At 44.5% G+C, this 26523-nt stretch overlaps 1 protein-coding gene across 1 annotated transcript in view; it reads left to right on the top strand.

The window, feature by feature from the left end:
* Positions 1 to 26523, top strand: part of LOC141070773 (uncharacterized) — an 87031-nt gene that overhangs the window by 34165 nt on the left and 26343 nt on the right. The window contains exon 3 of the mRNA XM_073559576.1: positions 8522 to 9617. Coding sequence (XP_073415677.1) covers positions 8522 to 9617 — 1096 coding nt within the window. The remainder of the gene's footprint in view (positions 1 to 8521; positions 9618 to 26523) is intronic.

Here is a 26523-nt window from a genome sequence, read left to right as displayed (position 1 = left end):
AAGGGGTGAGTAGAGAAGGAGATCTTGGGACGATCGAAGGTTGCGTGCGGGTAGGTACCTAGAGACCATGTCACAGATGTATGGAGGAGACAGGTTGTGGATGGCTTTGTATGTCATTGTTAGGGTTTTGAATTGGAGCCTCTGGGCAATAGGAAGCCAGTGAAGGGCCTGGAATAGCGGGGAGACAGGTGGATTAGTCGGGCAGCAGAGTGTAGGATGGACTGGAGCGGTGCTAGAGGGGAGGCCAGAGAGTAGGAGGTTGCAGTAGTCGAGGCGGGAGATAAGAGCGTGCACTAGTGTTTTTGTGGTTTCGTGGTTGAGGAATGAGCGGATCCGGGAAATATTTTTGAGTTTGAGGCGGCAGGAGGAGGCGAGGGCTTGGATATGTGGTTTGAAAGAGAGCGCAGAGTCGAGGATCACCCCAAGGCACCGGGCATGCGGGACTGGGGAAAGAGAGCAGCCGTTGATATTGATGGATAGGTCTGGTGGATGGGTAGAGTGAGATGGGGGGAAAGATGATGAATTCTGTTTTGTCCATGTTCAGTTTGAGAAAGCGAGCAGAGAAGAAGGCTGAGATAGCAGACATTGTGGGATGTCGGTCAGTAAGGAGGCGAGGTCTGGTCCAGATAGGTAGATCTGCGTGTCATCGGCATAGAGGTGATACTGCAAACCGTGGGATTCTATGAGCTGTCCCAAGCCGAAGGTATAGATGGAGAATAGTAGGGGTCCTAGGACAGAGCCTTGGGGAACACCGACAGACGGGGCGAGGTGAGGAGGTGGTGTGTGAGAGGGAGACAGTGAATGTACGGTCCGTTAGTTATGATGAGATCCAGGATAGGGCCAAGTCTGTGATGCCAAGAGATGAGAGAATCTGTAGCAGGAGGGAATGGTCTACGGTGTCGAAGGCAGAGGACAGGTCCAGGAGAAGGAGGACAGAGTAGTGTCGCTTGCTCTTGGCGGTTAGTAAGTCGTTAGTGACTTTAGTTAGGGCAGTTTCAGTGGAGTGATGCGGTAGGAAGCCAGATTGTAACTGGTCAAAGAGGAAACAGGAGGAGAGGTGGGAGGACAGTTCAAGATATACATGCTGTTCCATTAGTTTTGAGGCGTAAGGGAGAAGAGATATCGGGCGATACACAGAGGATGGGTCAAGGGAGGGCTTTTTGAGGATGGGTGTGATTGAGGAATGTTTGAAGGATGAGGGAAAGACACCATTTGTAAGTGAAAGGTTGAATAGGTGTGTTAGAGATGGGATGAGGACTGTGGCCAAGTTAGGGATAAGGTGGGACGGCAGTGGGTTGAGGGCACAAGTGGTGAGGTGTGATCTTGACAGAAGGGTGGAGAGCTGATCTTCTGTCATGGTGGAGAAGCTGGCTTTTTCAGAACAGGGCTGAGCGGTTAAGAGGGGCATTGGGGGCTGCGGGCCAAAGTTTTGTCTGATCGTGTTGATCTTCTGCTTAAAGAAGGAGGCAAAGTCTTCAGCACAGATGAGCGGAGGGGGAGGAGGTGCTGTGGAGTAGAGAATTGTAAGTGTTGAAGAGCTGTTTAGGGTTATGAGACAGGGAGGATATGAGAGATGCGAAGTAAGCTTGCTTTGCGGCAGAGAGCGTGGACTTAAAGCTGGCAAGGGACTGCTTGTATGCGTTGAAGTGCTCAGTAGAATGGGTTCTCTTCCATCTCCGCTCAGCGGCCCTGGAAACCCGTCTCCGTTCCTTGGTCAGCCAGGGCTGCCTGTTGATTGTTTGAGTTTTGCTCTGCGTGAGGGGGGCAGCCGAATCAAGTGTTGCTGTTATTGTGGTGTTATAAAAAGTGGCAGCAGCATCTGTGTCGTGAAGGGAAGCTATGTCTGTAAGGGGGAGAAGGGATTCAGAGAGTGATTGTAAATTGAGGTGTTTGAGATTCCTGCGAGGGTGAGCGAGTTTATGGAGCGGGGGTTGCTCAGTGGGAGAGGAGAGGGAAGAGAATGTCAGTAGGTTGTGGTCAGACAGGGGGAGGGGTGAGTTATTGAGATTAGTGAGGGAACAGGGCCGGGTGAAGATAAGGTCCAGCGTGTGACCATCTTTGAGAGTGGCCGCAGAGGACCATTGAGTGAGGCCAAGGGAAGCCGTGAGCGATAGAAGTTTAGAGGCAGCCGGGGTGGAAGTGTCAATGGGGATGTTGAAGTCGCCCATGATGATGGTGGGGATGTCAGCAGAAAGGAAATGGAGTAGCCAGGTGGTGAAGTGGTTGAGAAAGGTGGAGATGGCTAGTTCTGGGGGGCAGTAGATGACAGCCAGCTGGAGGTTGGAAGGGGAGTAGATGCGGACGGAGTGCACCTCACACGAGGGAAGAGTAGCGGAGGGTGGTAGAGGAATTGGGGTAAAGGAGCAGGTATCAGACAGGAGCAAGCCAACTCCTCCACCACGTTTATTGCTGGTGCGAGGGGTGTGAGAGAGATGGAATCCGCCATCGGAAAGCGCAGCTGGAGAGGCTGTGTCAGAGGGAGTGAGCCAGGTTTCAGTGATGGGGAGGAAGGAGAGTTTGTTGGTGATAAAGAGGTCATGGATAAATGATAGCTTGTTGCAGACAGAGCGTGCGTTCCATAGGGCTCCAGGTAAAGGGGTTGGGGGAGTGGGGGCTGGATGAATAGGTATGAGGTTGTCATGGTTACGAAGACGTGTAGAAGATCGTGGTAGAAGTGAGTGTAGGGATGTGTTGAGGAGGGCCAGGATTTGGGGATACATCACCAGCAATAAGGAGTAGTACACAGAGCATTAGAAGGTGGGAGCAGGATAGGACATGATGTGGTCGTGCATGTCTGGAGAAAAAGGATTGTATGGGGAGGAACAGTTGTGAGGAGAAAGTTAGGTGGCTGGGGAGAATTGAGGGGGGAGATGAATAGTTCCTTACTAGGAGGGGGGATTGCAGGAGTTAGGGAGAAATAGAGTAGTATGGGGGTGATAGTAAAAAGAAGGCGAAACCTTGTTGTGGTGTTATAGTCCGTTACCTTACAGTCAATTCCTGTCGAATTCTAGTCTAATTCAACAGTTCTTAGAAATAGTACTTTGAAATAGGATTTTGAAATTGATGGAGCCGACTATGTCTGGAGCAGACCCATGGTGCTGAATATATGTGCAGATAAACACAATCAGGTGTGAGTGAAAGTGGGGTGTGACTGCCCAGGCCAAATGCAGAGGTCATAAAAGGGGGAAGGGGTTATACAGACCACTTAGATGTGTGGCAGAGATAACAAGAATGGAGTACAATTATGGATACAAGATGGGTAAGCTATGCATACCATATAAAATACAATGCAGTTCATATGTGGCATTCGGGAGCATGGGAAAGTGGTGGAAATTCAGCAATGCATATCATATAAAATACAATGCAGTTCATATGTGGCATTCGGGAGCATGGGAAAGTGGTGGAAATTCAGCAATGCATACCTGTGGGAACAGAAGAACATCTCGGTCAGATGCTGATGATGACAATACTGTAGGAGTCATGAGTGGCCAAATGCATTCTAGAATTCTAGTCTAATTCAACAGTACTTAGAAATAGTACTTTGAAATAGGATTTTGAAATTGATGGAGCCGACTACTATAGAAGCCCGGCTTCTATTGTAATGCCCGCCTGAACCTCCCGGTGCAGGACATAACATGATCCGCTCACATGGCCGGCATCCCCGATTCCAAGGCGATCCTGCTGTCCGCGCTGTCGGAGGAGGACATAGTGATGGATCTGAAGCATTCCTGGTTCTGTCACAATCTCCTCATGAAATTACCTCCTTTCCAGTCAGCTTCCAGCACATCACTTCTGGTGGAACGTCATGTGCGAGTTTTAAAGTGCTATTCGGGGCTCCGCCGTGTACTCCTGTGTCCGTGGGAAAAGCCCACTTTGTATGCCTCGTGCACGCGTGGCTCCGCTCCGTACACCTCGTAAACGCGTGGCTCCGCTCCGTACACCTCGTACACGCGCGGCTCTGCACACCTCGTACAGTACACTCGCGGCTCTGCTTCATCCACACTGTAAACCCCTCCTGACCCCACACAGAAACTTTACCTCATCCAGCACCATGACAACCTGCACAGCAGAGTCCTGCAGAGCGCAGACACACGGAGGCCCCTGATCATGTGACCCCTGACTCCTCCCCTCTCACAGGTCCAGTGCGCACAGAACACACAACCCAGACACATCATTGCAGACTGCGGTGGGTCTATCTGGGAGGGAGAGGACGGTGGATGGGGGGGGGCGTGGCGGCTGAGTGCAATGTGGGAAAAATAGCGGGACGTGGGAGGGGGGTGTCAAAAACGGGACTGTCCCGCGGGAATTGGGAGCTATGGATGTGTTTGATCCAAAAAAAAAAAAATACAGACAGAATGTGTACATGAAAGACTGACATCTGAATAACGAATAGTCACTTAGGATCAGTACAGGATAAGTAATGTATGTACACAGTGACTCCACCAGCAGAGTGGAATGCAGCTCTGGGGTATAATACAGGATGTAACTCAGGATCAGTGCAGGATAAGTAATGTATGTACACAGTGACTGCAGCAGCAGAATAGTGAGTGCAGCTCTGGAGTATAATACAGGAGGTAACTCAGGATCAGTACAGGATAAGTAATGTAATGTATGTACACAGTGACTACATCAGCAGAATAGTGAGTGCAGCTCTGGAGTATAATACAGGAGGTACAGTAACTCAGGATTAGTAATGTATGTACACAGTGACTGCACTAGCAGAATAGTGAGTGCAGCTCTGGGGTATAATACAGGATGTAACTCAGGATCAGTACAGGATAAGTAATGTATGTACACAGTGCCTGCACCAGCAGAATAGCGAGTGCAGCTCTGGAGTATAATACAGGATGTAACTCAGGATCAGTACAGGATAAGTAATGTAATGTATGTACACAGTGCCTGCACCAGCAGAATAGCGAGTGCAGCTCTGGGGTATAATACAGGATGTAACTCAGGATCAGTACAGGATAAGTAATGTATGTACACAGTGCCTGCACCAGCAGAATAGTGAGTGCAGCTCTGGAGTACAATACAGGATATAAGTTAACTCAGGATAAGTAATATATAAAGTGCTCTCAGTGAGAGAAACAAAATAGGAATCTTGTGGGTATGATACCTTTTAATGGCTAACAAATAATAGTGAATGTTGTTACAAAGCAAGCTTTCGGGACTGCTTATGTCCCTTCATCAGGCTGATATGACAAAATATTTGAAGAAACTTTATTTATATACAGTTTAAAGCACAACATTTCAGGATAAGTAATGTATGTACACAGTGACTGCAGCTCTGGAGTTTTGCGTTTCTATTTTAGAAAAATTAAGAAATCCTCAGCACAGCTAAGGCCTGTTTCACACTTGGATTTTTCGTGTCCTTTGGCAGCCGCCAAAAAGGCGGAGAACGGATCCGTGGCCGACGAAACACCAACTGGAGCCACCGGACAGTTGGTGCGCTGGGATCCGCCGATATGGGAAAGTTAAAGGAACCGCACCTGGAAAAAAAAATGAATACTGGCGATGTAGCGGTATCCGAGAGTCGGCATCTGGCGGTATCTGGGAGCCGGCATCTCGCTGGGACTGGAGGAGAGATCTCGCGGCGACCGGGCAATGTCGCGGGGATGAGAGAGATTTTCTGCTGCAGCCAGATTGGATTCAGGGTTAAATATGTAGCAAAAGGCAAAAATGCGGATCCGGCCGCAAAAAAAAAAAACTGCATTGTCCGTCCGGTGATGTCAGCGGATGCCAAAATTTTGGCGGATCCGCCGACATACGGATGCAATGGATGAGAGTCAGTCAAAATCCGCCGATGATGCAACTCAATGGGGTAAAATACGGATCCGCCAAGAAAAATGGCGGATCCGTTTTTTTTTTTTTTTTTGCAAAACGGCGGATTTTGACTGACTGGTGACAAACGGATGTGTGAAACAGGCCTAAGATATTATGCTTTTCCCACAAATGGTGTATATCTAAAACAGAGGCATAGCTATGGGTTCAGCTCAGGAGGGGCGAACCATCTGAGTTGGTCCCTAACCTGTAACCCTGATTACAACTATGGTGGCACCAGAGCTGCAATCTGGGCATTACTGCCCTTATTGGCATATGGGGCTTCGCTCTTCTCATCAACGGTCCTCATCTTCAGGATTCTGCTGGTTCAGTTAAAATCTATATGGCTGTGCAAGAAGCCAATAGTTAACAGCCTCCAGCCAATCACAGGCCTGCAGCTGACGTTGGCACGCACTTCGCCAGCGTATGGCATCACTGCATATGCCGGCGCTTCAGATGAATCGGGGAGAAGACATCGCTGGACTGCGGCCAAGTAAGGAGAACATATATAATCTGCACTATGGGAACAGGACGGAGAGACTTGGGGTGGGGAAAGAGAGGACTGAGAGGCGTGGGATCAGAATGGAGTGACAAGGGGGAAGGATGAAGTCACATGGGACAGAATGGGAGAACATTCGGGCAAGGAGAGGGACATGTGGGGTCCAGAATGGAGTACATATGGGAGCAGAATGTGGAACATTGTTATTGTAGAGGCTAATTAAGGGATATTATTACTGCTGTGATGTATTTAGTCTTTGAGGATACTGTTTTCAAGGGGGGGGTGGTCTTGTTACTGTGCAGGGTGATACTGTTACTTTTTTTTTTTTCTTCAATTCTCTGTTATTTTCTGCAGAGACATGTCCTGGCTGGAAGAAGTGATGGTGGTCTGTGATCGATGAAGGAGGACTTCAGCTAGAGTTGTCAACCGTGAGTCAATGTGTTACCTGTACAATGATACTATGCACTGTATATTGTATACAGCGCTCCGGTGTATAATATCACTGGTGATCACTATATTACCTATACACTATACACAGAGCTCCTGGGTATAATGTCGCTGGTGATCCCTGTACACTGACACTACACTGTACACTATTTACAGAGATCCTGTGTATAATGGCAGTTATGGTAATATTATTTATTTATTTTTTTTAAATTAATGATCAATGATGTAGTATATGGTCTTTGTGGTCTGGTCATGGTGTGGCTGTATATTTGCCTTGTATGTGGTATATTATTCATTCTCTATGTGGTGGTAATATGTGCTTCGGCCATGGTGTGGCAGTATTTCTTATGTGTGGTATTGTTCATTTTAACCCCTTAGTGACTGAGCCAATTTTTTAAATTCTGACCAGTGTCACTTTATGTTGTGATAGCTCTGGAACGCTTCAACAAATCCCATTGATTTTGAGATTGTTTTTTTCGTGGCACATTATAATTTATGATAATGTTAAATTTAGGTCGTTAAGTGTTTTGTTTATAAAAAGTTTCAGAAATTTGACAAATGTAAAAAAAAAAAATTGCAATTTTCAAAAGTTGAGTGATTATCCCTTTAATCCAGATAGTCATATCACACAAAAACCTTAATAAATAACATTTCCCACATGTCTGCTTTACATCAGCGCCATTTTTAAAATGCTAATTTATTTTATTAGCCTTTTAGGAGGTTTAATAATGCAATTTTTCATTTTTTTTCAAGGAAATTTACAAAAGTTATTTTTTTTTTGAGGGACCTATCCAGGTTTGAAGTGACTTTGGGGGTCCTATATATTGGAAGACCCCCAAATGTGATGCCACTTTAAAAACAGCACCCCTCGACAAATTGAAAACTGCTGTCAAATAGTTTATTAACCCTTCAAGTGATTTTCAGGAATTAATGTAAAGTGGTATAGCCGGAATGAAAAAATGTCTGTTTACCACCTAATTGTCACTAACTTCTGAACTGACCGCTATAGCTGTCAGACTCTAAAGGGGGTTTTACACATAGCGATATCGCTATAACGTCACCGATTTTGTGACGTTATAGCGATATCGCTATGTGTGATACCTCCGACCGGCTCCCCTGCTGTCCATCGCTGATCGCGCGAGAATGTCCGGCTCCATTTCTCGTCGTCAGCTTCTTGCCTGGCTTCCTGGTGTGACGACGAGCGACGCGTGGAGGCGGGCGGGAGGACGCCAGGATCGCTGTGTGTGAAAGGTGAGTATCGTGCGTTGCGTCGCTGCTGCATCGCTGTGAGATCTGCCTGTGTGATAGCTCACTAGCGATCATTTAGCGATGCACCAGCGATCCTGACCGGGTCGGATCGCTGGTGCATCGCTAAATGTAAAGGGGCCTTAAGGCCGCTATTTGGCCATGAACTGCTATGGTAAACATCAGGACCACACAATCATGATCTCGGTGTGTCAATTAGATTAAAGCGGAAGCCCCCACAATCTATTAACCATTTATTAGATGTAGTCACTTTTGACAGCAGCAACTAAGGGGTTAAACAGATTTGGATGGTGCCAACACTAATCATTTGTGATACAGCAAGTTGACTTCCGGTTCCGGCGCTGTGATGTGAGGACGCAGGAGACAGAGCTCCGCGCTCCCCTCAGCTACAAAGACCGACAAAGATCACCCCAAGGCTGCGGGAGACAGCGGGAAGTGAGGGATAAGAAGTAGGAGACGCCGGTATATGGAGCGGTACCTTCTCCGGAGCGGCGGCAAGCACTTAAAGCCAGGAGCTGCTGGGGAAGACCACGCAGCACGAGATCTCAAAATGGCGGCGGGTGCGGCAGACGCGGGATACAGCGGTCTGCAGGGAGGTGAGCAGAGCCTGATGGAGGAGGAGGGGAGAAGGCAGCATGGGCAGCCGGCAGCCCAGCAGAGCAGTCAGTTAACGGACGTGCTCATAGACTATGATCGCCTGGCAGGAGCAGTGGCAGCACACCTGGCGGACAAGATAAAGGAGTCCCTGGAGGCCATGGTGGGGGTGGCGCTATCCCCCATTAAAGAACAGGTCACACAGCAGGGAGCCAGAGTGGCAGAGCTGGAACAAAGATTATCTAATAAAGAGGATGAGGTGACAACGTTAAAGGGGAAAATGAAGGAGATGGAGGAGGGTTCCCAGGCTATGAAAGACAAACTGGAAGATCTAGAAAACCGGTCCAGGAGAAGCAACTTAAGACTGGTGGGGTTACCGGAATCAATAACCATGCGGCAGCTGGATAACATTTGTGAAGCAGAGCTTCCCAAGGCGCTGGGCCTGACACACAGATGCAGAGTGGAAAGAGCGCACAGAGTGGGCCCTGTAAGAGAAAACACGGGCGCATGGGGAGCGGACGGGAAGGAGGGTAATGCAGGGGTGACTGGATCAGCCAGACCGCGCCAAGTCATAATAAAATATTTGGAATACAAGGACAAAGAAGAGTTGTTGCGAGCATTTAGAGGACGAAGGACCCCACTGTCTCTTCAAGGACATAAAATATTGATCTTTGGGGATTATTCGGCAGAGGTCACCCGGAAAAGGAAGTCCTTCAGCAAGATATGCACCACACTGTACCGCAAGGGTATAAAGTTTCAACTACTCTATCCTGCTCTTCTGAGAGTGACAAAACGAAATGGATCTTTTTTTGTGACAAAGGACTTGAGAGAGGCGGAGAGATGGATGGAGGACAGAAACCTGACAAGTGAATCTCCGGAGAGGAGGGGTGGTCGACACGGGGAGAGGGAAGGGGAGGTTCGGGAGGAGGGCTGGAACGAATGGACTGAAAGGAGAGAGGAAGGGAAAGAGCCTCACATGGAGAACCCTAAGGCACGAAGATCGCCGTCACACAAGTCGGGAAACCAGGGCAGGGGAGTGCCTTGAGAGAAACTCTGGGGAGTGGGTTTGAAGACTGAACTGAGGGATTTATGGGAGGAGAGATTGACGGATAGTGGGGGTTGAAGTGGCCTCTTCTTACTGGTTCCTCTCGTCTCTCCAGATGTTATTGATCTTGGGGTTTTGCTTACTCTGAGGGGTAGGGGTAGGGGAGTACTAATATCTGGGGGGGATCGGGCTTCTTTCGCATTTATATTTTTATTTGATAAACTCCTCTGTTGGATGTTGAGGTATCCACAATGCTGGGAAGAAGAAAGATTCTGGGTTCAGTAACGACAAATATTATGCATGGGAAAGGAGGGAGGGGGTGCCATATGTTGGCTAGACTACTGAACAAGAAGGCCTTGTCTGGGTTAGTTGGGTAATAAATTAACGAGGGATAGACTATGTATAATTCTTAATTAAACGGTTGAGGGGGAATAGCGGAGCCAGGAGCATCACAGAAAAAATGGGAGTGCAGAGACATTTGATTGTACAGGGGGGGATAGTTGAGGGGTTGTTAATTGTTAATGGATACAGGAAGGTTGGATGGGTACAGGGAATGCAACGGCATAAGCGCACTGAACGCTTGAAGGAAGCACAACACCACACATATGAAAGACCACATGGCGACTTGACATATTTGAGGAATTGGGATAATGGTTAAAATAGTGACATGGAATGTGAAAGGATTGAAGTCACCACATAAACGTATGATGATATTGAGGCACCTCAAAAGATTGAAAGTGGATATAGCATTATTACAGGAGACTCATCTACCCCAGGGAGATTTCTTTCGTATGCAAAAACTATGGGTGGGAAAAGTAGTTGGGTCAGGCTCCATGGGACGCAAGGCAGGGGTGATGATTTTGATCAACAAAAATTTTAACCACACGATAGTGTCTCAGACCAATGACGAGGAAGGGAGGTATATCTACATCAAGCTTTCCAGTCCACAGGGAGAATTTGGTATACATAACATATATGCCCCCAATAATGAACAAACTTCTTTTTTTAACTTCATCACTCAGGAATTGGAAAAGGATACAGAACTCAAAAGGGTGGTTGGAGGGGACTTTAATGCGGTGGTTTCAAGGGGGGAAGACAAGAGATATAGTAGGGATGATGGTAGGCCGATTAGGGAGGTAAAAGGTTTAATGGCCAAGCTTTTGGAGGACACAAATTTGAAAGATAGCTGGAGATTGCATCATCCAAATGACCGGGAGTACACTCACTATTCACATCCTCATGCAGCGTGGTCCAGGATTGACTACATTTTGGTTGACCAACTTCTGATGCATAGGGTTAGAGATGTGGTTATTGAGGATATGGTGATATCGGATCATAGCCCAGTGCTTTTAGACATCACTGATACAATACAGAGGGGGACAGATTATCTGTGGAGGTTTCCGTCGTTTTTGCTTAGAGACAAGGAATTTGCCAAAACTCTGATCGAATGGTGGGATGATTATAGCAGTACTAATAGTGAACATGCGGCGGATGTAATGTTGTTCTGGGAAACTGCAAAAACAGTACTGCGAGGTAGATTGATGGGACATGTAGCTAAACTTAGAAAGCATACTCCTAAACAATACCAAAACGCAAGCGAGGCCCTCAGAGAGAAATACGTGGGGTACTTAGCAAACAAGACACAAAGTGCGAAAGAGGAGTGGAAGGCAGCGAGACAGGAATTTCACTCTTGGGTGGGGAAAAGAGAGGATCTGATACGATCACAACATGAAGTTGATCTACACAAATTTGGCAATAAAGCGGGGAAATTATTGGCCAATCTGGCGAAAGGACGACGACCAATGACCTTGATAACTAATATGACTAGACCGGATGGGAGCAAATCCTCAAACCCAAAGGAGATTACAGAGATTTTGGGGAAGTATTATGCGAATTTATATAGCAGGGGGGAAGAGACGGGAGACAGGGGAAGTGATCTGTTGGGAAAAATAAAACTTTCGCAAATAAATTCGGAAGAGCTGTCTAGATTGAACGCGGAAATAACAATAGAGGAAGTACAGTCGGTAATAAGGGATTTGAATATACACAAGGCACCGGGACCTGACGGGTTCAATGGGGAATTTTCTAAAGAAATGGGAGATCAGATGGCGCCGGTTTTGACTAGAATGTACAATAAAATACTGGGAGGATGTGGAATTTCGGGACATCTCAACACTGCGTACATAAAATTGATACCCAAGGGTGATAAGAATCTAGACAATCCAGCAAACTATAGGCCAATTTCATTAATAAATCAGGATCGTAAAATCTTGGCCAAATTGATGGCCAATAGGTTGGCGGAGATAATACCAAATTTAATTTCACCGGCACAATCGGGGTTTGTTAAAGGGAGGGCAGCGGTGACAAATGTGCGGAGGGCCATGTTGGTAATGGATGCTATTAGACACAGGGATCTTCGAAAGGAGGAATGTCCAGCCATGGTCACGCTTGATGCTGAAAAAGCGTTCGACAGCGTGGGGTGGACATGGTTGGAGACGGTACTCGACAATATGGGGATAGAGGGAGCCTTTCGTACATTTATAGGAGTATTATACGCGAATCCTCAGGCGAGGGTGGCAACGCCCGGGTTCCTGTCGCAGTCTTTCCCTTTGAACAAAGGGACTAGACAGGGATGCCCACTGTCACCTCTCCTGTTTAACCTTGCCATTGAGCCATTGTCTCGACTGTTAAATGAAGGAGATTGTTTCGAAGGCATTAGTGTTGGGAAGGAACGACTGCACTCAGCGCTATTTGCGGATGATATTATATTATTCATGAACAATCCTCAGAGGGACCTACCGAAAGTGATTAAACAGATAGAGGAGTTCGGGAGCTTGTCAGGTTTTAAATTGAACAGAACAAAGTGTGAAATACTATTTCTCTGTGGGCAAAGGATGCCACTAATGGTAGCAGATGGAACAAGGGGGGAAATCTGTGGGATACCAATAGCAAAGTCACATCTTGAATATCTAGGAATACAGATGGGATGTACGTCAGCATCGATTATATGAATTAAACTACAAACCTTTGATACAGAAAATAGAACGGGAATTGAAGTTGTGGGAAGGGCTACCGTTATCTTTGCTAGGTAGAAATCATCTCTTGAAAATGATGTGCTTTCCAAAGTTACTCTACCCAATGCAGACCATCCCCATGTTGTTGAAACACACAGACATAAATAGATTGAATAAAGCATTTTCGACATTCCTATGGAGGGGGAAAAGACCGAGAATTAAAACGGAAAAATTGATGCAATCTTTGGAACAAGGAGGCATTAAACTGCCAAATATTAGAGGGTATAATTTGGCATGCCTGATGAGACATGCCATAGACTGGTTGAGGAAGACAAATGGGCATTCTGACATACGTTTGGAGAGTGAGTTTTGTAAACCCTGGGATTTAGGGGCACTATTACACACGTCATTGGCCAACATACCAAGGAACATTAAACACTCACTGGTATGTAGAGATACGGTGATGGCCTGGAAAGCAGTGAGGAAAAAATTAAAGTTGTCTTGGAGAATATCCAAGCATCTTGATATATGGAGGTTCCCAGATTTCCCAGCGGGAAGAGACAACAAATTATTTTCAGAATGGAAGAACAAGGGGATAAAAAGGGTGACAGATCTAATACATGAGGTGGAGAATAGATGGCTGACATACCAGGAAATCGTGACAAAATATGGGCTATCCACATTTCAAATCCTCCAATACAAACAGATAGAAAAGGGGCTACTGTCACAACTGAGGGATGTTAGAATGGAACAGGTGACGAATTAGTTGGACAGAATTATTATGAAAGACCGACATGAGAATTCTATCTCCGCATTATATAAAGCTTTGAGGGAGGTTTTGATTCCAATATGCCCAGAACAAGTCTGGAGAGCATGGGCAAGACAACTGGGTGACTTTGAAGCAGGGGATAAGATATTACAGGGGTGGATGAAGATGAGGAAGGAGGTGATTAATGAAGGTTGGAGGGACACTCAATATAGACTGATGCATAGAGCAATTTATGGTTTTAACATCCCAAATACACAACAGATAAACAGAGTGACTCAATGCCCCAAATGTAAATTGCCAAAAACAGACCTGTTCCATGGGATCTGGCAATGCCCAGAGAGCCAGAAATTCTGGAAAGGATTGCAATCATTTATGCAAATAGTGGGGAGTGTGGAAATTGAAATGGATCCATTGCTGTGGATCTTTCATTATAGGAACAAGGGACAGGTAGTAAGAGGAGGAGAGGAACAGAGGCCCAAATGACCAAAATTGTTTCATGGGGTGGCTATGATAGGTAAGAGGGCTCTACTGTCCAAATGGCTTGAGGGAAGTGTGCCGTCGATGGAAGAGGTGATGGGACAGATTAAATCTTTACTCAGAATCGAACAGCTGGAGACGGAAAGGAACAAGGAGGGTCTGACGGGTAAATTCTTTAAAAAATGGAGGCTTTTCATAGTAAGACAATGTGATGAAGAGGAAATAAGGAGAATAGTAAGGCCCTTTAAATATACTGAATGGTACCTACTGGAAGACATCCAAAACAATTTGGGGAATCTGAAGTTGGCTAATGAAGGCGAGGTGTAAGGTCCTGGTAGGGACAGGAGTTAAAAAGGAAAAATGTGTGGTGATATTTTACAGAGGCGATGCTTGCAATCTGTGTTTTACAAGTGGTCTAGACATAACATGTGTGCGAAGTTGCTAGGGGAAAACATTGAAAATGTAAGAGGAAGAGGGTTTGTTTAAGGGAGGGTAGGAAGGGAGGATGATAGGCTGAGTTATTGTCTGTTTATTGGAAAAATGACTTGTCATGTGAAATGAAGCAATGTCTATGAAAATTTGAAATAAAATTTGTGTTTTAAAAGATACAGCAAGTTGTCAGCTATAGTGGACAGCCGACAGCTGCTGGATTGTCACTTGTATGGGGATGCTATTCTCTTATATCTCAGGTCAGTAAAATGATGTATTGGCGGTCATTAAGGGGTTAAATGTATGAGATACATTCCTTTAATGAAAAATAAAAGTAAACCTAAAATGAGTACAGTATATTATAATTGGTTAATATGTTAGCGCAGTGCTCGGCTTAAAAAAAATCTTTTGACCAAAACAAAAGCTGCTGGCTATGTATGTGATGTTGATGGGAACTGTTAGGCTATGTGCACACGTTGCGGATTCCGCTGCGGCTTTTTCCGCGCGGAAACGCAGGTAAAACCGCAGGTAAAGTGACCTGCGTTTTAGCCTGCGGTTTTGCCCTGCGGTTTCACACCTCTACTATGTTAAAGGTGTGAAACCGCAGCAGAATCCGCAGAAATAATTGACATGCTGCGGAAAAAAAGCGCAGAAAAACCGCAGCGTGAGCACTGCGGTTTTGAAAACCCATAGGCTAACATGGTAAAGTACCATGTCTGCGGAACTGCTGCGGTTCCGCAGGGCCAAAACCGCAGCGGAACCGCAGCAAAAACCGCAGCGTGTGCACATAGCCTTTAAGGCCTGTTTCACATTTCAGTTGTTTGATGTCAGTCAAAATCTGCCAGGTTGTGAAAAACAGATCCGTTACCGTTGTGACACAAACGGATGCCACCGTATCCGTTTTTTGACGGATCCGCTTTAGCAGGTAGTGACCGAAGTTTAAAGGAAAACGAGTCTGGGGGAAAAAAGAGAGAATTTTCCGTCGCCAGAACGGCATTGGGTAAGGAAATCCTTCCGGGCATGCTCAGTGTAAATAAGCGGCTCCGTTGCCGGATTCCGTCAATTAACGGTTGCCAACAGATCCGCCGCCCATAGGCGACCATTATAACGAATGGTGAATAGCGGCGGATCCGTTGCTATCCGCTGTTTTGGCGCAAACAAAAAAAGATTCATTGTCCGTCAACTCAAGACGGCAGACGCCAAAATTATGACGGATCCATCAAAAAACGGATCCAACGGATGACCAGCTGTCAAAATCCGCCGCTAATGCAAGTCAATGGGGGGGGGGGAAACGGATCCGTCAAAAACAATGGCGGAATTTGACTGACGTCAAAAAACTGAAGTGTGAAACAGGCTTAATGTGTGATTGGTGAGGACATAGTGCAGAAGTGGAGTTTTTCCAAGAGTAACCATGGAATGTTCGAGAGGTGGAGGCAGAGCTGGGGTGGAGCCTTTGTGGAGTGTCAAGGGGGCCTGAAAATTTTGCTAGTATAAGGCCCTGAAATTCCTGGTGGCAGCCCTGAGAGGCGCACTAATATTACCGCCATAAGGTGACCATATAGTGATACACCAGTCCTGCAGAATATATGTGATTACAGTACAATAACAGATGGTGACTTACAGCTGACGTTCTTTCTGATGGAGTCGTTCATTTTTCACATCTTTTCCATCTGGCCCAGATTGACATGACGACTTCTTCCAGCCAGGACTTGTCTGCAGAGATAAGAACAAAGACATATTTAACTTCACACATTTCCAGCACCATCCCCATCTATGTCTCTATTACTGCACCTATTGTGTGGTGTAATAACGGTGCTTATCTTACTGCCCCACATAGTAATGTTCTCCACTGTGCCCTTAACATAATGATGCCTCCTTTGTGCCCTCAAAGATGGTAAAATTGCCCCCTTGAAAATATGAATACCCTGTTCAAATGCCCTAGAAAAGTGTCCACATTTTGCCAATTCTGTAGACCACAGGCTTGAAGCGACCTGCGGTCTACCCAACAGAGCGTGGTAGAGTGGGGAGATAATGTCTCCCTGCTCTACCGCTGGGCTAAACTGTCGGTGTGCTGCTTGTGTCCATTTTCAACTCTCCTCCCAACAATGTGTGTCCCTCAGGCTTCTGCACCAAGCAATCCTCTTATCTACCATCTCTCCCTGTGTTCTATTCTGTTAAGTGAACAAAGTGCAAAAGAGCAAACAATCTAGTAATGCACAGTTTATAAAAAGGATTTAATTCTCAAAAAGGTATAATACAAAAAAAAAAGGCTTTCAACGTTTAAGTTTAGTAGCATCCTGGTCAGCTCGACCCTGGGTTTCGCTGTCAAAATCTTCTGGGGCATGGTCAGCAATTCTGCATAAGTGATATCGTCACCACCCACAAATCACTTTGCATAAATGGAGACATATATCCAAAAAGCATATCTCTCACACAATGTTAGTATAAAAGATAGAATTCCAGAAGTCTAATGGTGTGTGCACACGTTGCGGTTTTTGCTGCGGATCCGTAGTGGATTTGGTCCTGCGGATCCGCAGCAGTTTCCATGCGGTTTACAGTACCATGTAAACCTATGGAAAACCAAATCTGCTGTGCACATGCTGCGGAAAATTCCGCGCAGATTTGCTGCGGTTTATTTTCCGCAGCATGTTACTTCTTTTTTGCGGAACTGCAGCTGCAGTGTACGTTCCGGGACATAGAGAGATATTTGTATCTCTAGCTCTATCCGCACTAGAATCTGCATCAAATCCGCTGTACAAACGCATTAGAACCTGCATCAAATCCGCTGTACAAATGCTAGGAATCCGCAGGAAAAATGCACGTCTTTTACCCTGCGGTTTCTGCCAAGAGATGCGGATTCTCGGTAGAAAAAGCAGCAGACAAATCCGCAACGTGTGCACACACCCTTAGATTTCCCACAATCTATTAGTCTAGGTACATTCCCATGGAACTTGCATTTTCCTTCACATTGATGATATACAAGATCATGTTCAAGGTTATCCTTGACCCCCTATTCAGATTTTCATGGTACCGCAAATGGTTGTAACGCATTATAAGAAACCATGAAGCTTGTATACTTCCTCCCTATGCATGAGAACTTTAAAATAGCAAGTTGTAGATATTACTCCTAACTGTCTATTCAGATCTTTATGGTAGTGGGACTGTTGGTTGTCATATTAGGGAACGTCACCAACCTTATTACAAGTTGTAACGATCGCACATAAGTGGACACAATGGATTTGAAAAGTGACTTTGTAGAATAATTGTAGATGTAAAATTAGAAATAAACTAAACCTATATAAACTGATTGTGTTGTACTTTTGTGTGATATGTTTTCTTTTTCAGATAACACTATAGACAAAAGTATTGGGACACCTCCACATTACGCTTTAGGAGCTTCTCTGATCTCATTCTAAACCTATAGATATATCTGAAAAGGGACTAACATCATATTAATAACGCCCTCTCTTCTGGGAAGGGTTTCTACAAGATTTGGGAGGCTAAACTGGAAAAAAAAATGAACCAGAGTGCAAGTTGTAATCCATGCAAAATAGGAGCAGGTTCACACTGGCCATAAAATGGACGACCCAAAACAGCAACAAAATGAAAAAATACCCTGCTATAAGTAAAGGCAATAATGCAAATAGCATACGGTACTTAGTATTAAAAAAAAAAGTAAAAGCCATCCCACCATCGTCAAGGTGTTCCCAAGTTCAGGATGGTCCTAACCTCTAACCTCCATTACAATTTTTCCGCATTTATTGCAGGTAAGAGTGTGGCCTCCCTTGAGCTGGATTTTACACTTAAAAAGCTCCCCACTAGCTGTGTGTCCATGTTTAGGACCCGGTCCTGCTCAGCCCTTATTCATCACACAGTACGTCAATGACACATGGTTTTCATATTATAGGTTAGGACCATACTGAACTTGGGTACACCTTGGCGTTGATGGGATGGCTTTTATGCGTTTTTTTTTTTTTTTTTTTAAGTACCCTATGCTATTATTTGCATTATTGCCTTTACTTATAGCAGGGTATCTTTTTTTATATCCAAACCTCTGTCTACTTACTCTTAATATTTATTTGTATTATTGCCTTCACTTATTTACTGCATTGTATTTTTTCATTTTGTTTGTCTTGGGTTTTGCAGATTTTGGTGGCATCCGTGGGAGTTTTTTTTCCCCTTTCATCTAGAAAGGCATTTGTGAGGTCAGACCCTGATGATGGAGAGAGGCCATACTCACAATGTCCATTCTAATTCATCCTGAAGGTCTTGGATGGGGCTGAGGTCTCTGTTCTGGTTGGATGGTCAGGTTTTTCCACCAAACTTGCTCAACCCTGTCTTTATCAACCTTGGGCATAGTCATGGTGAACAGAAAAGGACCTTTCCCAAACTGTTTCAACAAACCTGGAAGATGCAATTGTCCACAATGTCTTGTTCTGAAGTATTAGGATTTCCGATCACTATAACTAAGTAGGTGACCTAGACCAAATTGTACAGGTGGCACAATGCAGTCGGTGGTAACGTTTTCCTAAATCTCAGACTTGTCCATCAGATGCCAAATAGAGACGTGTAATCCTTCATTGCACAGAACACGTTTTCTCCAGAGTCCAGCGGTGGCGGCCTTACACCACTTTACACCATCTGACTCTCGGCATTGTGCTTGGTGATATAAGGCCACATACAGCTGCTTGGCCATGAAGCTCCTGGTGGGGGTGCAGTGTTTGTGCTGATGATAATACCAGAGGAGGTCTGGACTCTGCAGTTATGGGGGTCAGCAGAGTGTTGGTGACTTTCCTGCTCTCTGCTCCTCAGCACTCGACCCCCTGCTCTGTAACATTATGAGGTCTCCACTTCGCGGCTGAGTTGCTGCGATTCCTTCCACTTCTCAATAATATCACTCACAGGTGATGGGGGAAGATTTCTAAGGAAGAAATGTGATGAATGGACTTGTTACGCCCGTGGCTCCTATTACAAGTCCGCGCTGGTATCGGTGAGGTGTGCAGCACCAGCCATTGTGTAACATGTTACTAATGACAGACGGCGTGGTGGGGAGGGGGGGCTGGATCTTACACACCTGAATGGAAAACCCTGAATTCAGTGATTCAGATGTCTGTCCCAATACTTTTCTTCATATAGTATATTTACCTTATTCTTATGTGGGCAATTACATTAATGTAATTTGTATAGTGATAACATATATAGGGACATTGGTATACTGCATATCCATTCGTGTATACAGCAATAAACGGTCTTTGATGTACATTAAAGCATTTCAATAAACCTGTCTGCGACAAGTCAACTATGTTCTTGGATCGGCTATGATGTAGAGTAGAAGACTGGGCTGTGGGTTCTGATAGGGCCAGGCCTGTCGGGGTAGCTATTGAGGGAGGGCTAAATTACCCCTTCACGGTTGAGCCAGTGATGTCCAAATTATTCCACATAGTGTTGCTAGCAACTCAAATGACCACACGGAGACAGGAGGATCGAGACAGATCACTAAGCCCCTTTATTTTAGTCACATCTTTTATAACATTTTGCTTAATTATGCAAAGTTCTCAACTACCAATAACATCATTTTACTTTATAAACCAATAATATTGCAAGAAAACCGGAAACTACATACAGTATATGTCCGTATCCAAATGGCATATTCTCAGAGTTCTACAACCCGTCTCCCTTATCTTGCACCTGATGGGAACAGTCTGGTTTCATGACAGTTTGAACTTTTACCTAATTACAAAATTTATCTTACAGCAACAAAAACGGAGAAACGAAACCTTCAGGAAAAATGGAGAAGTGAAACTTCAACTCTGATTTTAGTATTAACCCTTCACAGGCCTACTGTTGCAGGGGGGAAGGAGATTGAGGACAGAGCAGACCCTTGACCTGTGTAGAAAAGGTGTGGTGAGCCAGGGAGGTATAAAAGGGTTTGTGCAGGAAAAGAGAGTTGCTTCCTGCCGGAGAGAGGAGTCCGTGAGGACCAGCACTGGGCCTCGGGGAAAGATAGGCCGCACAGCAGCAAGGACAGCCGGGTGCAGCAAGTACTCTCAGACCTCATCGGGCGTGTGAAGGAACGTACACCGAGCGGAGGATCGCAGTGGATTACTCTTTGCTGTGCTACAGCATAAAGGACTAGGTGCTCAGCGGGTAAGACCGGTGACCACCCGCTGCTGCCAGAAATGAGATCGACTTGTTAGGCGGGGAAGCTGGAAGAACTCAGCACCGGCAACCAGCCATCCAACCCAGGAATAGGGAAAGACAACAGAGTTATGTTAAGTGAAGTTGACTATATAGCTATACTGCCATCTTGAGTTACTCTTCTCCTTTGTACCCATCAGGCTTCACTTGTTTATTCCCTGTTGCTCCCTGGAGGAGGTTATCCCTGTACCTATTAAACAAGTAATTGTTTTCCCCTGTTAACCCTTGCTCTGTTCCTCTGTGTCACTTCATCCTAATACCTGTGTTACAATGAACCTGACTGTTTGGCCATATTCCAGTACATATTCTTATGTTTCTATTTTTGGGGCCTTTCTTTAGAACTTAAGGTTTTTGACATGGTGAGAAAGCATCAAGGGCAAGACATTCATCTTTTGCAGCTTTTTGTTACTATCATGTGATCAACACTTGATTAGTTCTGAGTTAGTATGTCCTCCTTTATTTTAATAAGGGTTTTCTTTCAACACTCACAAAATAGACTGACCGGGATCATCAGCGTCATTCTAAACTGGCTCTAACATGGGGAGGACTCTTAGATGATTAATGTAAAACTAGTGCTCTGAAGCATCTTGTCCAGAATGGTGGTAAAGAAACCTCAGAAAAAATATAAGGACCAAAAATATTTTTTGAAAACCAAAAGAGCACAAATTGGAAAAAGGCCCCTAAAAAATAGAACTTTTATTGAATAATCATTAAAATAGATATAGAAAACCTAAGTGCCAGGTGATAATGGGTTTAGATTAGTAACCAGATAAAGAATAGCCAAAAATCACTATCAAAGGAAAGGGGGAACCTCTCCCTAGTAAACCCTAATATGTCCCTTCCTAGCCGCGGAGGTTGGCACCCTAGTTGTTGACGATATGGCGCCCCCGCTCAACGTCGGTAGCCCTAAAAACCCTATAACACCCTAGCAAAACAAAAAAAAGGGATACACAGTATACACACTCAAACAATTATACCCGGAAAAAAAAAACCCTAATGGGTAGACATAAATATGTCCTTATAGAAGGAAAGTGCTGAAGTGCTATACATTTATACGTAGTCAAAAAAGGCTCAAGGAAAATTGAATAATGCAGCTATGAATAACTTATCTCGTACTTAAAAATACATATGCTGCAGAAAAAACTATAGTCCCTGTAGTTCATAAATCTTATCTCGTAATGAAAAATACGTCTACTACAGTGGGACATATATCAGTAATATTGCCTAAAAAACGTCTACAATAACAGGCTCAATAACCATCAGCATTAGCAGCAACACTTCAGCCATATAATTGCAAACCAACAATGCAAAAAAGACCTAATAGTCCATCAAAAAAACTCATTGCAATCAAAATTAAATGATTTCCATGGCAAATCAAGGCACCAGAAACAATGTACCGTCAAACACAATGGCCATCAAAAGCCATAGAAAACAGCATGATGCACATTCACAGAGCAAAGTTGGTCTGACAATCAAAAATCAAAACAAATGCTTATCAGCCATTGATGTGCCGTAAACGCCCGATGCGTTTCCCCCTCCTAATCATTGAGGGTTCATCAGGGGCAAAATCATAGGGGTTCCATCCCCCACCGGCTGAACAGAATGCAGAGTGCGGCGTGAACTGTACTTGAAGCGCCGTCATTTGAAGACTCCCGCGGCCCATATACAGCATCTTTTCCGGTCACATGGTTAGTGACGAATACACCGGAAATGCATCAGGAAGGGGGCGGTTACTACGCCACATTACTCAATTATAGTGAATGGAGCGCAGAATGCGCTCCACACACAGGAACTGCATCAGAGGAGAAGCGGTTACTTAGCAACAATGCTCTGATCACATGATATAAACTAAAAGGAACACAGAATACATGCAAAACATTGGAAGTCCATCGCTAGAGGTGCAATCACGATGGCAATAGCCCTAATTCACTTACCAGCCCAAAGAACGAGAATACGCTCCAAGGACAAATGCGATTCAGGTTGGAACGGCATATAAATAATGTTATAAAACATCACAAATATATATCAAAAAATAACCCAAAATGTAATAAAATAGCACAATTCTCATTAGAATAAATTGCCCTTCCACAGAACACAACTATGTACCCCAAAAGAACCTAACAAATAATGTACATCAATATTTGGCAAAATTACCAATACTCAAAAAATGAGACATAACACATAAAAAAGTAGACTAGAGCCTGGGTTGAACTCTCTCAATTACCCAAAATGAAATTTGTGTTTCATCACCCCCATGCACCAATTTCACATGGTGGTACTCATGAGGTCACTATGGAAAAGGGCGCATATATGGACAACTATTAGCATTTATGGTAACTTTACACACTTGTACATCACTTTTTGCATTGACTTCCCGTAAATGGACTTATTAGTATGAAATGTGGGAAAAAGATCTCCTTGTCAAAAGACACGATATCTAGGACATCATGTCACGCTCCGTCCACCAAACTCACATTGTACCACAGACTGTCCAGGAGTTGGCGGCTGCTTTAGTCCAGGCCTGGGAGGAGATCCCTCTGGAGACCATCCGCAGCCTCATCAGGAGCATGCCCTGGCGTAGTACAGTAGGGAGGTCATACGGGCACGTGGAGGCCACACACAATACTATGCATCATTTTGACTTGTTTTAAGGACATTACATTCCACTTTAACTTTGTGTGTGACTTCAAATCCAGGCCTACATTGGTTAATAAATTTGATTTCCATAATGATTTTTGTGTGATTTTGTTGTCAGCACATTCAACTTTGCACAGAACAAAGTATTCAACGAGAATATTTCATTCATTCAGATCTAGGATGTGTTATTTTAGTGTTCCCTTTATTTTTTTGAGCGGTGTAGTAGGTATATTCTTGCACATAGGGGAAGAATTATAGTAGTTATATTCTTGTACATAGGAGCAGTATTATAGTAGTTATATTCTTGTACATAGTGGGCAGCATTATAGCAGTTATATTCTTGTACATAGGGGCAGTATTATAGTAGTTATATTCTTGTACATAGGGAGCAGTATTATAGTAGTTATATTCTTGTACATAGGAGCAGTATTATAGTAGTTATATTCTTGTACATAGTGGGCAGCATTATAGCAGTTATATTCTTGTACATAGGGGCAGTATTATAGTAGTTATATTCTTGTACATAGGGAGCAGTATTATAGTAGTTATATTCTTGTACATAGGGGGCAGTATTATAGTAGTTATATTCTTGTACATAGGGGGCAGTATTATAGCAGTTATATTCTTGTACATAGGAGCAGTATTATAGTAGTTATATTCTTGTACATAGTGGGCAGCATTATAGTAGTTATATTTTTGTGCATAGGGAGCAGTATTATAGTAGTTATATTCTTGTACATAGTGGGCAGTATTATAGTAATTCTATTCTTGTACGTAGGAGTAGTATTATAGTAGTTATATTCTTGTACATAGTGGGCAGTATTATAGTAGTTAGTATTCTTGTACATAGGGGGCAGTATTACAATAGTTATATTCTTGTATGTGGGAGTAGTAGTATAGTAGTTATATTCTTATGCATGGGAGGCGGTATTATAATAGACGCTAGCTTGCCTTTTTTTCGTGCATGAGCCGATCTAGGCAGACCAATTGTTAAAGCAAAAAATTGGAAATGGGTCTGTACAGGCTAATGTAAGAAATTTCAAGGCTTTATTGATCGGTCTAATTAAAATTCGTGTTGACAGAGCAAAAACATCGACGACACTTAGTCATAACAGCGCGATATACAGTGATGCACATTAAATAGGGAAATGTTAATTGAGTAATTACAAATTTATGTTGCACCACTACTGATTTGTAATATTAGTAAATTCATTCCTACACTGTAACAGGACCCAGTTTTAGTTAAAAATGTTACTTGGGAATTACCCAGAGGCATAGATAGGGTTTTGGCTCAGGGGGGGCGAACTTCTCAGTGGGTCCCTAACCAGGTAACCTTGATTACAGCTGGGTGATGCACCCTAATAGTTGAGGAGAACCTCAGTAGATGACTGCGATGTTACTGAAAATAATCTTTATATATAGACGAACATGGATATTACCGCCATATGGTCAGTGGTAGATATCAGTCCTACAGAAAATGTAAGATAAACAGCACAGTTACAGATAATGACTTACTGCTGATGTTCTTTCTAATGGAGTCGTTCACTTTTCACGTCTTTTCCCTCTGGCCCAGACCGACATTACTACTTTTTCCAGACAGGACTTGGCTGCAGAGAATACAACAAAGACACATTTCACATCTCACATTTTCAGCAATGTCACCAATGGGACTATTCCCAACCTGCACAAACTCTTCATCCTGCTGATACCCCAGTGCTGAGCCCCTGCTGCCGAATGTGTCCCTATTACTGCACTTACTGTGTGGTTCTCTGTGACCTCTAAATTTTAAAGCAACCCTCTAGAATATAGCAAGGCCATGTGCAAGTGCCCTAGAAAACAGTGCCCACATTTTGTCCCCTAAAAAGTAATATTACCCTGTGTGTGACCCTTTGACAGTCACAGTAACCTGAGTTCCCCTATAAAAATAAGTGCCCACTTTACATTTAATAAAGCCCCAAGCCTCCTGCCTGTATAGCTCCCCTATACACAGTATGATGCTCTCCTATACACAGCATAATGCCCCCTCACTGTATATATACTGACCCCTTAATATCCCCCCAAACTGTTAAATGGCTCCAACACTGCATGATGACCACATCACTGTAATCTCACTGTATGATGGCTCCCTAGATAGTCCTCAATATAGTATAATGCACTCCCCATAGGCAGACTATATAGTATAATACACTCCCCATAGGCCTTCATATAGTATCATGCACTCCCCATAGGCAGACTCTATAGTTTAATGTACCCACCATAGGCAGACTCTACAGTATATTGCACTCCCTATAGGCAAACTCTATAGTATAAAGCACTCCACATATGCAGACTCTATAGTGTAATGCACTTCCCATAGGAAGACTATATAGTATTATGCAGCCTCTATAGCGTAATGCATCCACATAGGCGGCCTCTATATGGACGGCTGTAAATCTGTCCCCAATCCCCTCTGCAAGGCATGAAAATTACCTCTCATTATACTCAACAATGGCGCTCACCAAAGCATAGCTGGTCTTGACGTAAGATCGCCATCCTCCATTACTGCTTCATCTGGATGACACGTCCTTTGTCATCCACACACTGTCACCCATTGTGCTCCTGTGCAGGCGCGCTTCTCTCTGGGCTGCTGAAAGCAGAGCTATGTACTGTAGTGCGTACGTGTTGGGAAAGGCCAAAGGGTGCTGATGACCTGAAAGTAAAGCCGGCGCATGCGCACTACAAAACTGTGCTCTGATTTCAGTAGGGCAAAGATAAGTGCGCCTGCACAGGTGTGTGATAGAGGACACTGAATGCATGATGTAGGACGCATCTTCCACACAAAGCGGGACAGCGATCACAAGAAGAGTGTAGGCGCCGGATCAAGACTAGGGATGCCCAGACCGCGCTGTCTGTGAGGATAATAAAAGCTCTTTTTTGTGCCTTGCTTAGAGGATTGAGGACATATAGTCTTCTAGAATGCTCTCTATATGTGAGGGCGTACAAATGCTGGCTGGACCTTACATGGGGACAGCCTGGTGAAAGGCTCCCTTTAAAGGGGTTGTCCGGGCTTTTCACATAATCTCAGTACATATCTGGGCTGCAGAATGGTGACAATAAGTAATTTACCTTCTGTCACCAGTTTGCAGGGTTTTCTAGATATCAATCTCTTGATTCTGAGCAGAACGTCCTAAGGGGGTGTGTGTTCTGGCATTGAAATGAGAACTGATCGTTTCCTCCTACTCTACTAAAAACCTGCCCTCTATAGCAACAACCCCACCCTCCATAGCAACAGGCTCTCCCCTCCACATGAACAAGCCCTCCTCACACAGTAACAAATCCTCCCCCTCTA

Source organism: Dendrobates tinctorius, unplaced genomic scaffold, assembly GCF_039654945.1.
Source record: "Dendrobates tinctorius isolate UK_male_01 unplaced genomic scaffold, ASM3965494v1 ptg000014l, whole genome shotgun sequence".
Taxonomy (NCBI): Eukaryota; Metazoa; Chordata; class Amphibia; order Anura; family Dendrobatidae; genus Dendrobates; species Dendrobates tinctorius.
The sequence above is the reverse complement of the archived record's forward strand: the minus strand, read 5'-3'. Positions and strand labels throughout refer to the sequence as shown.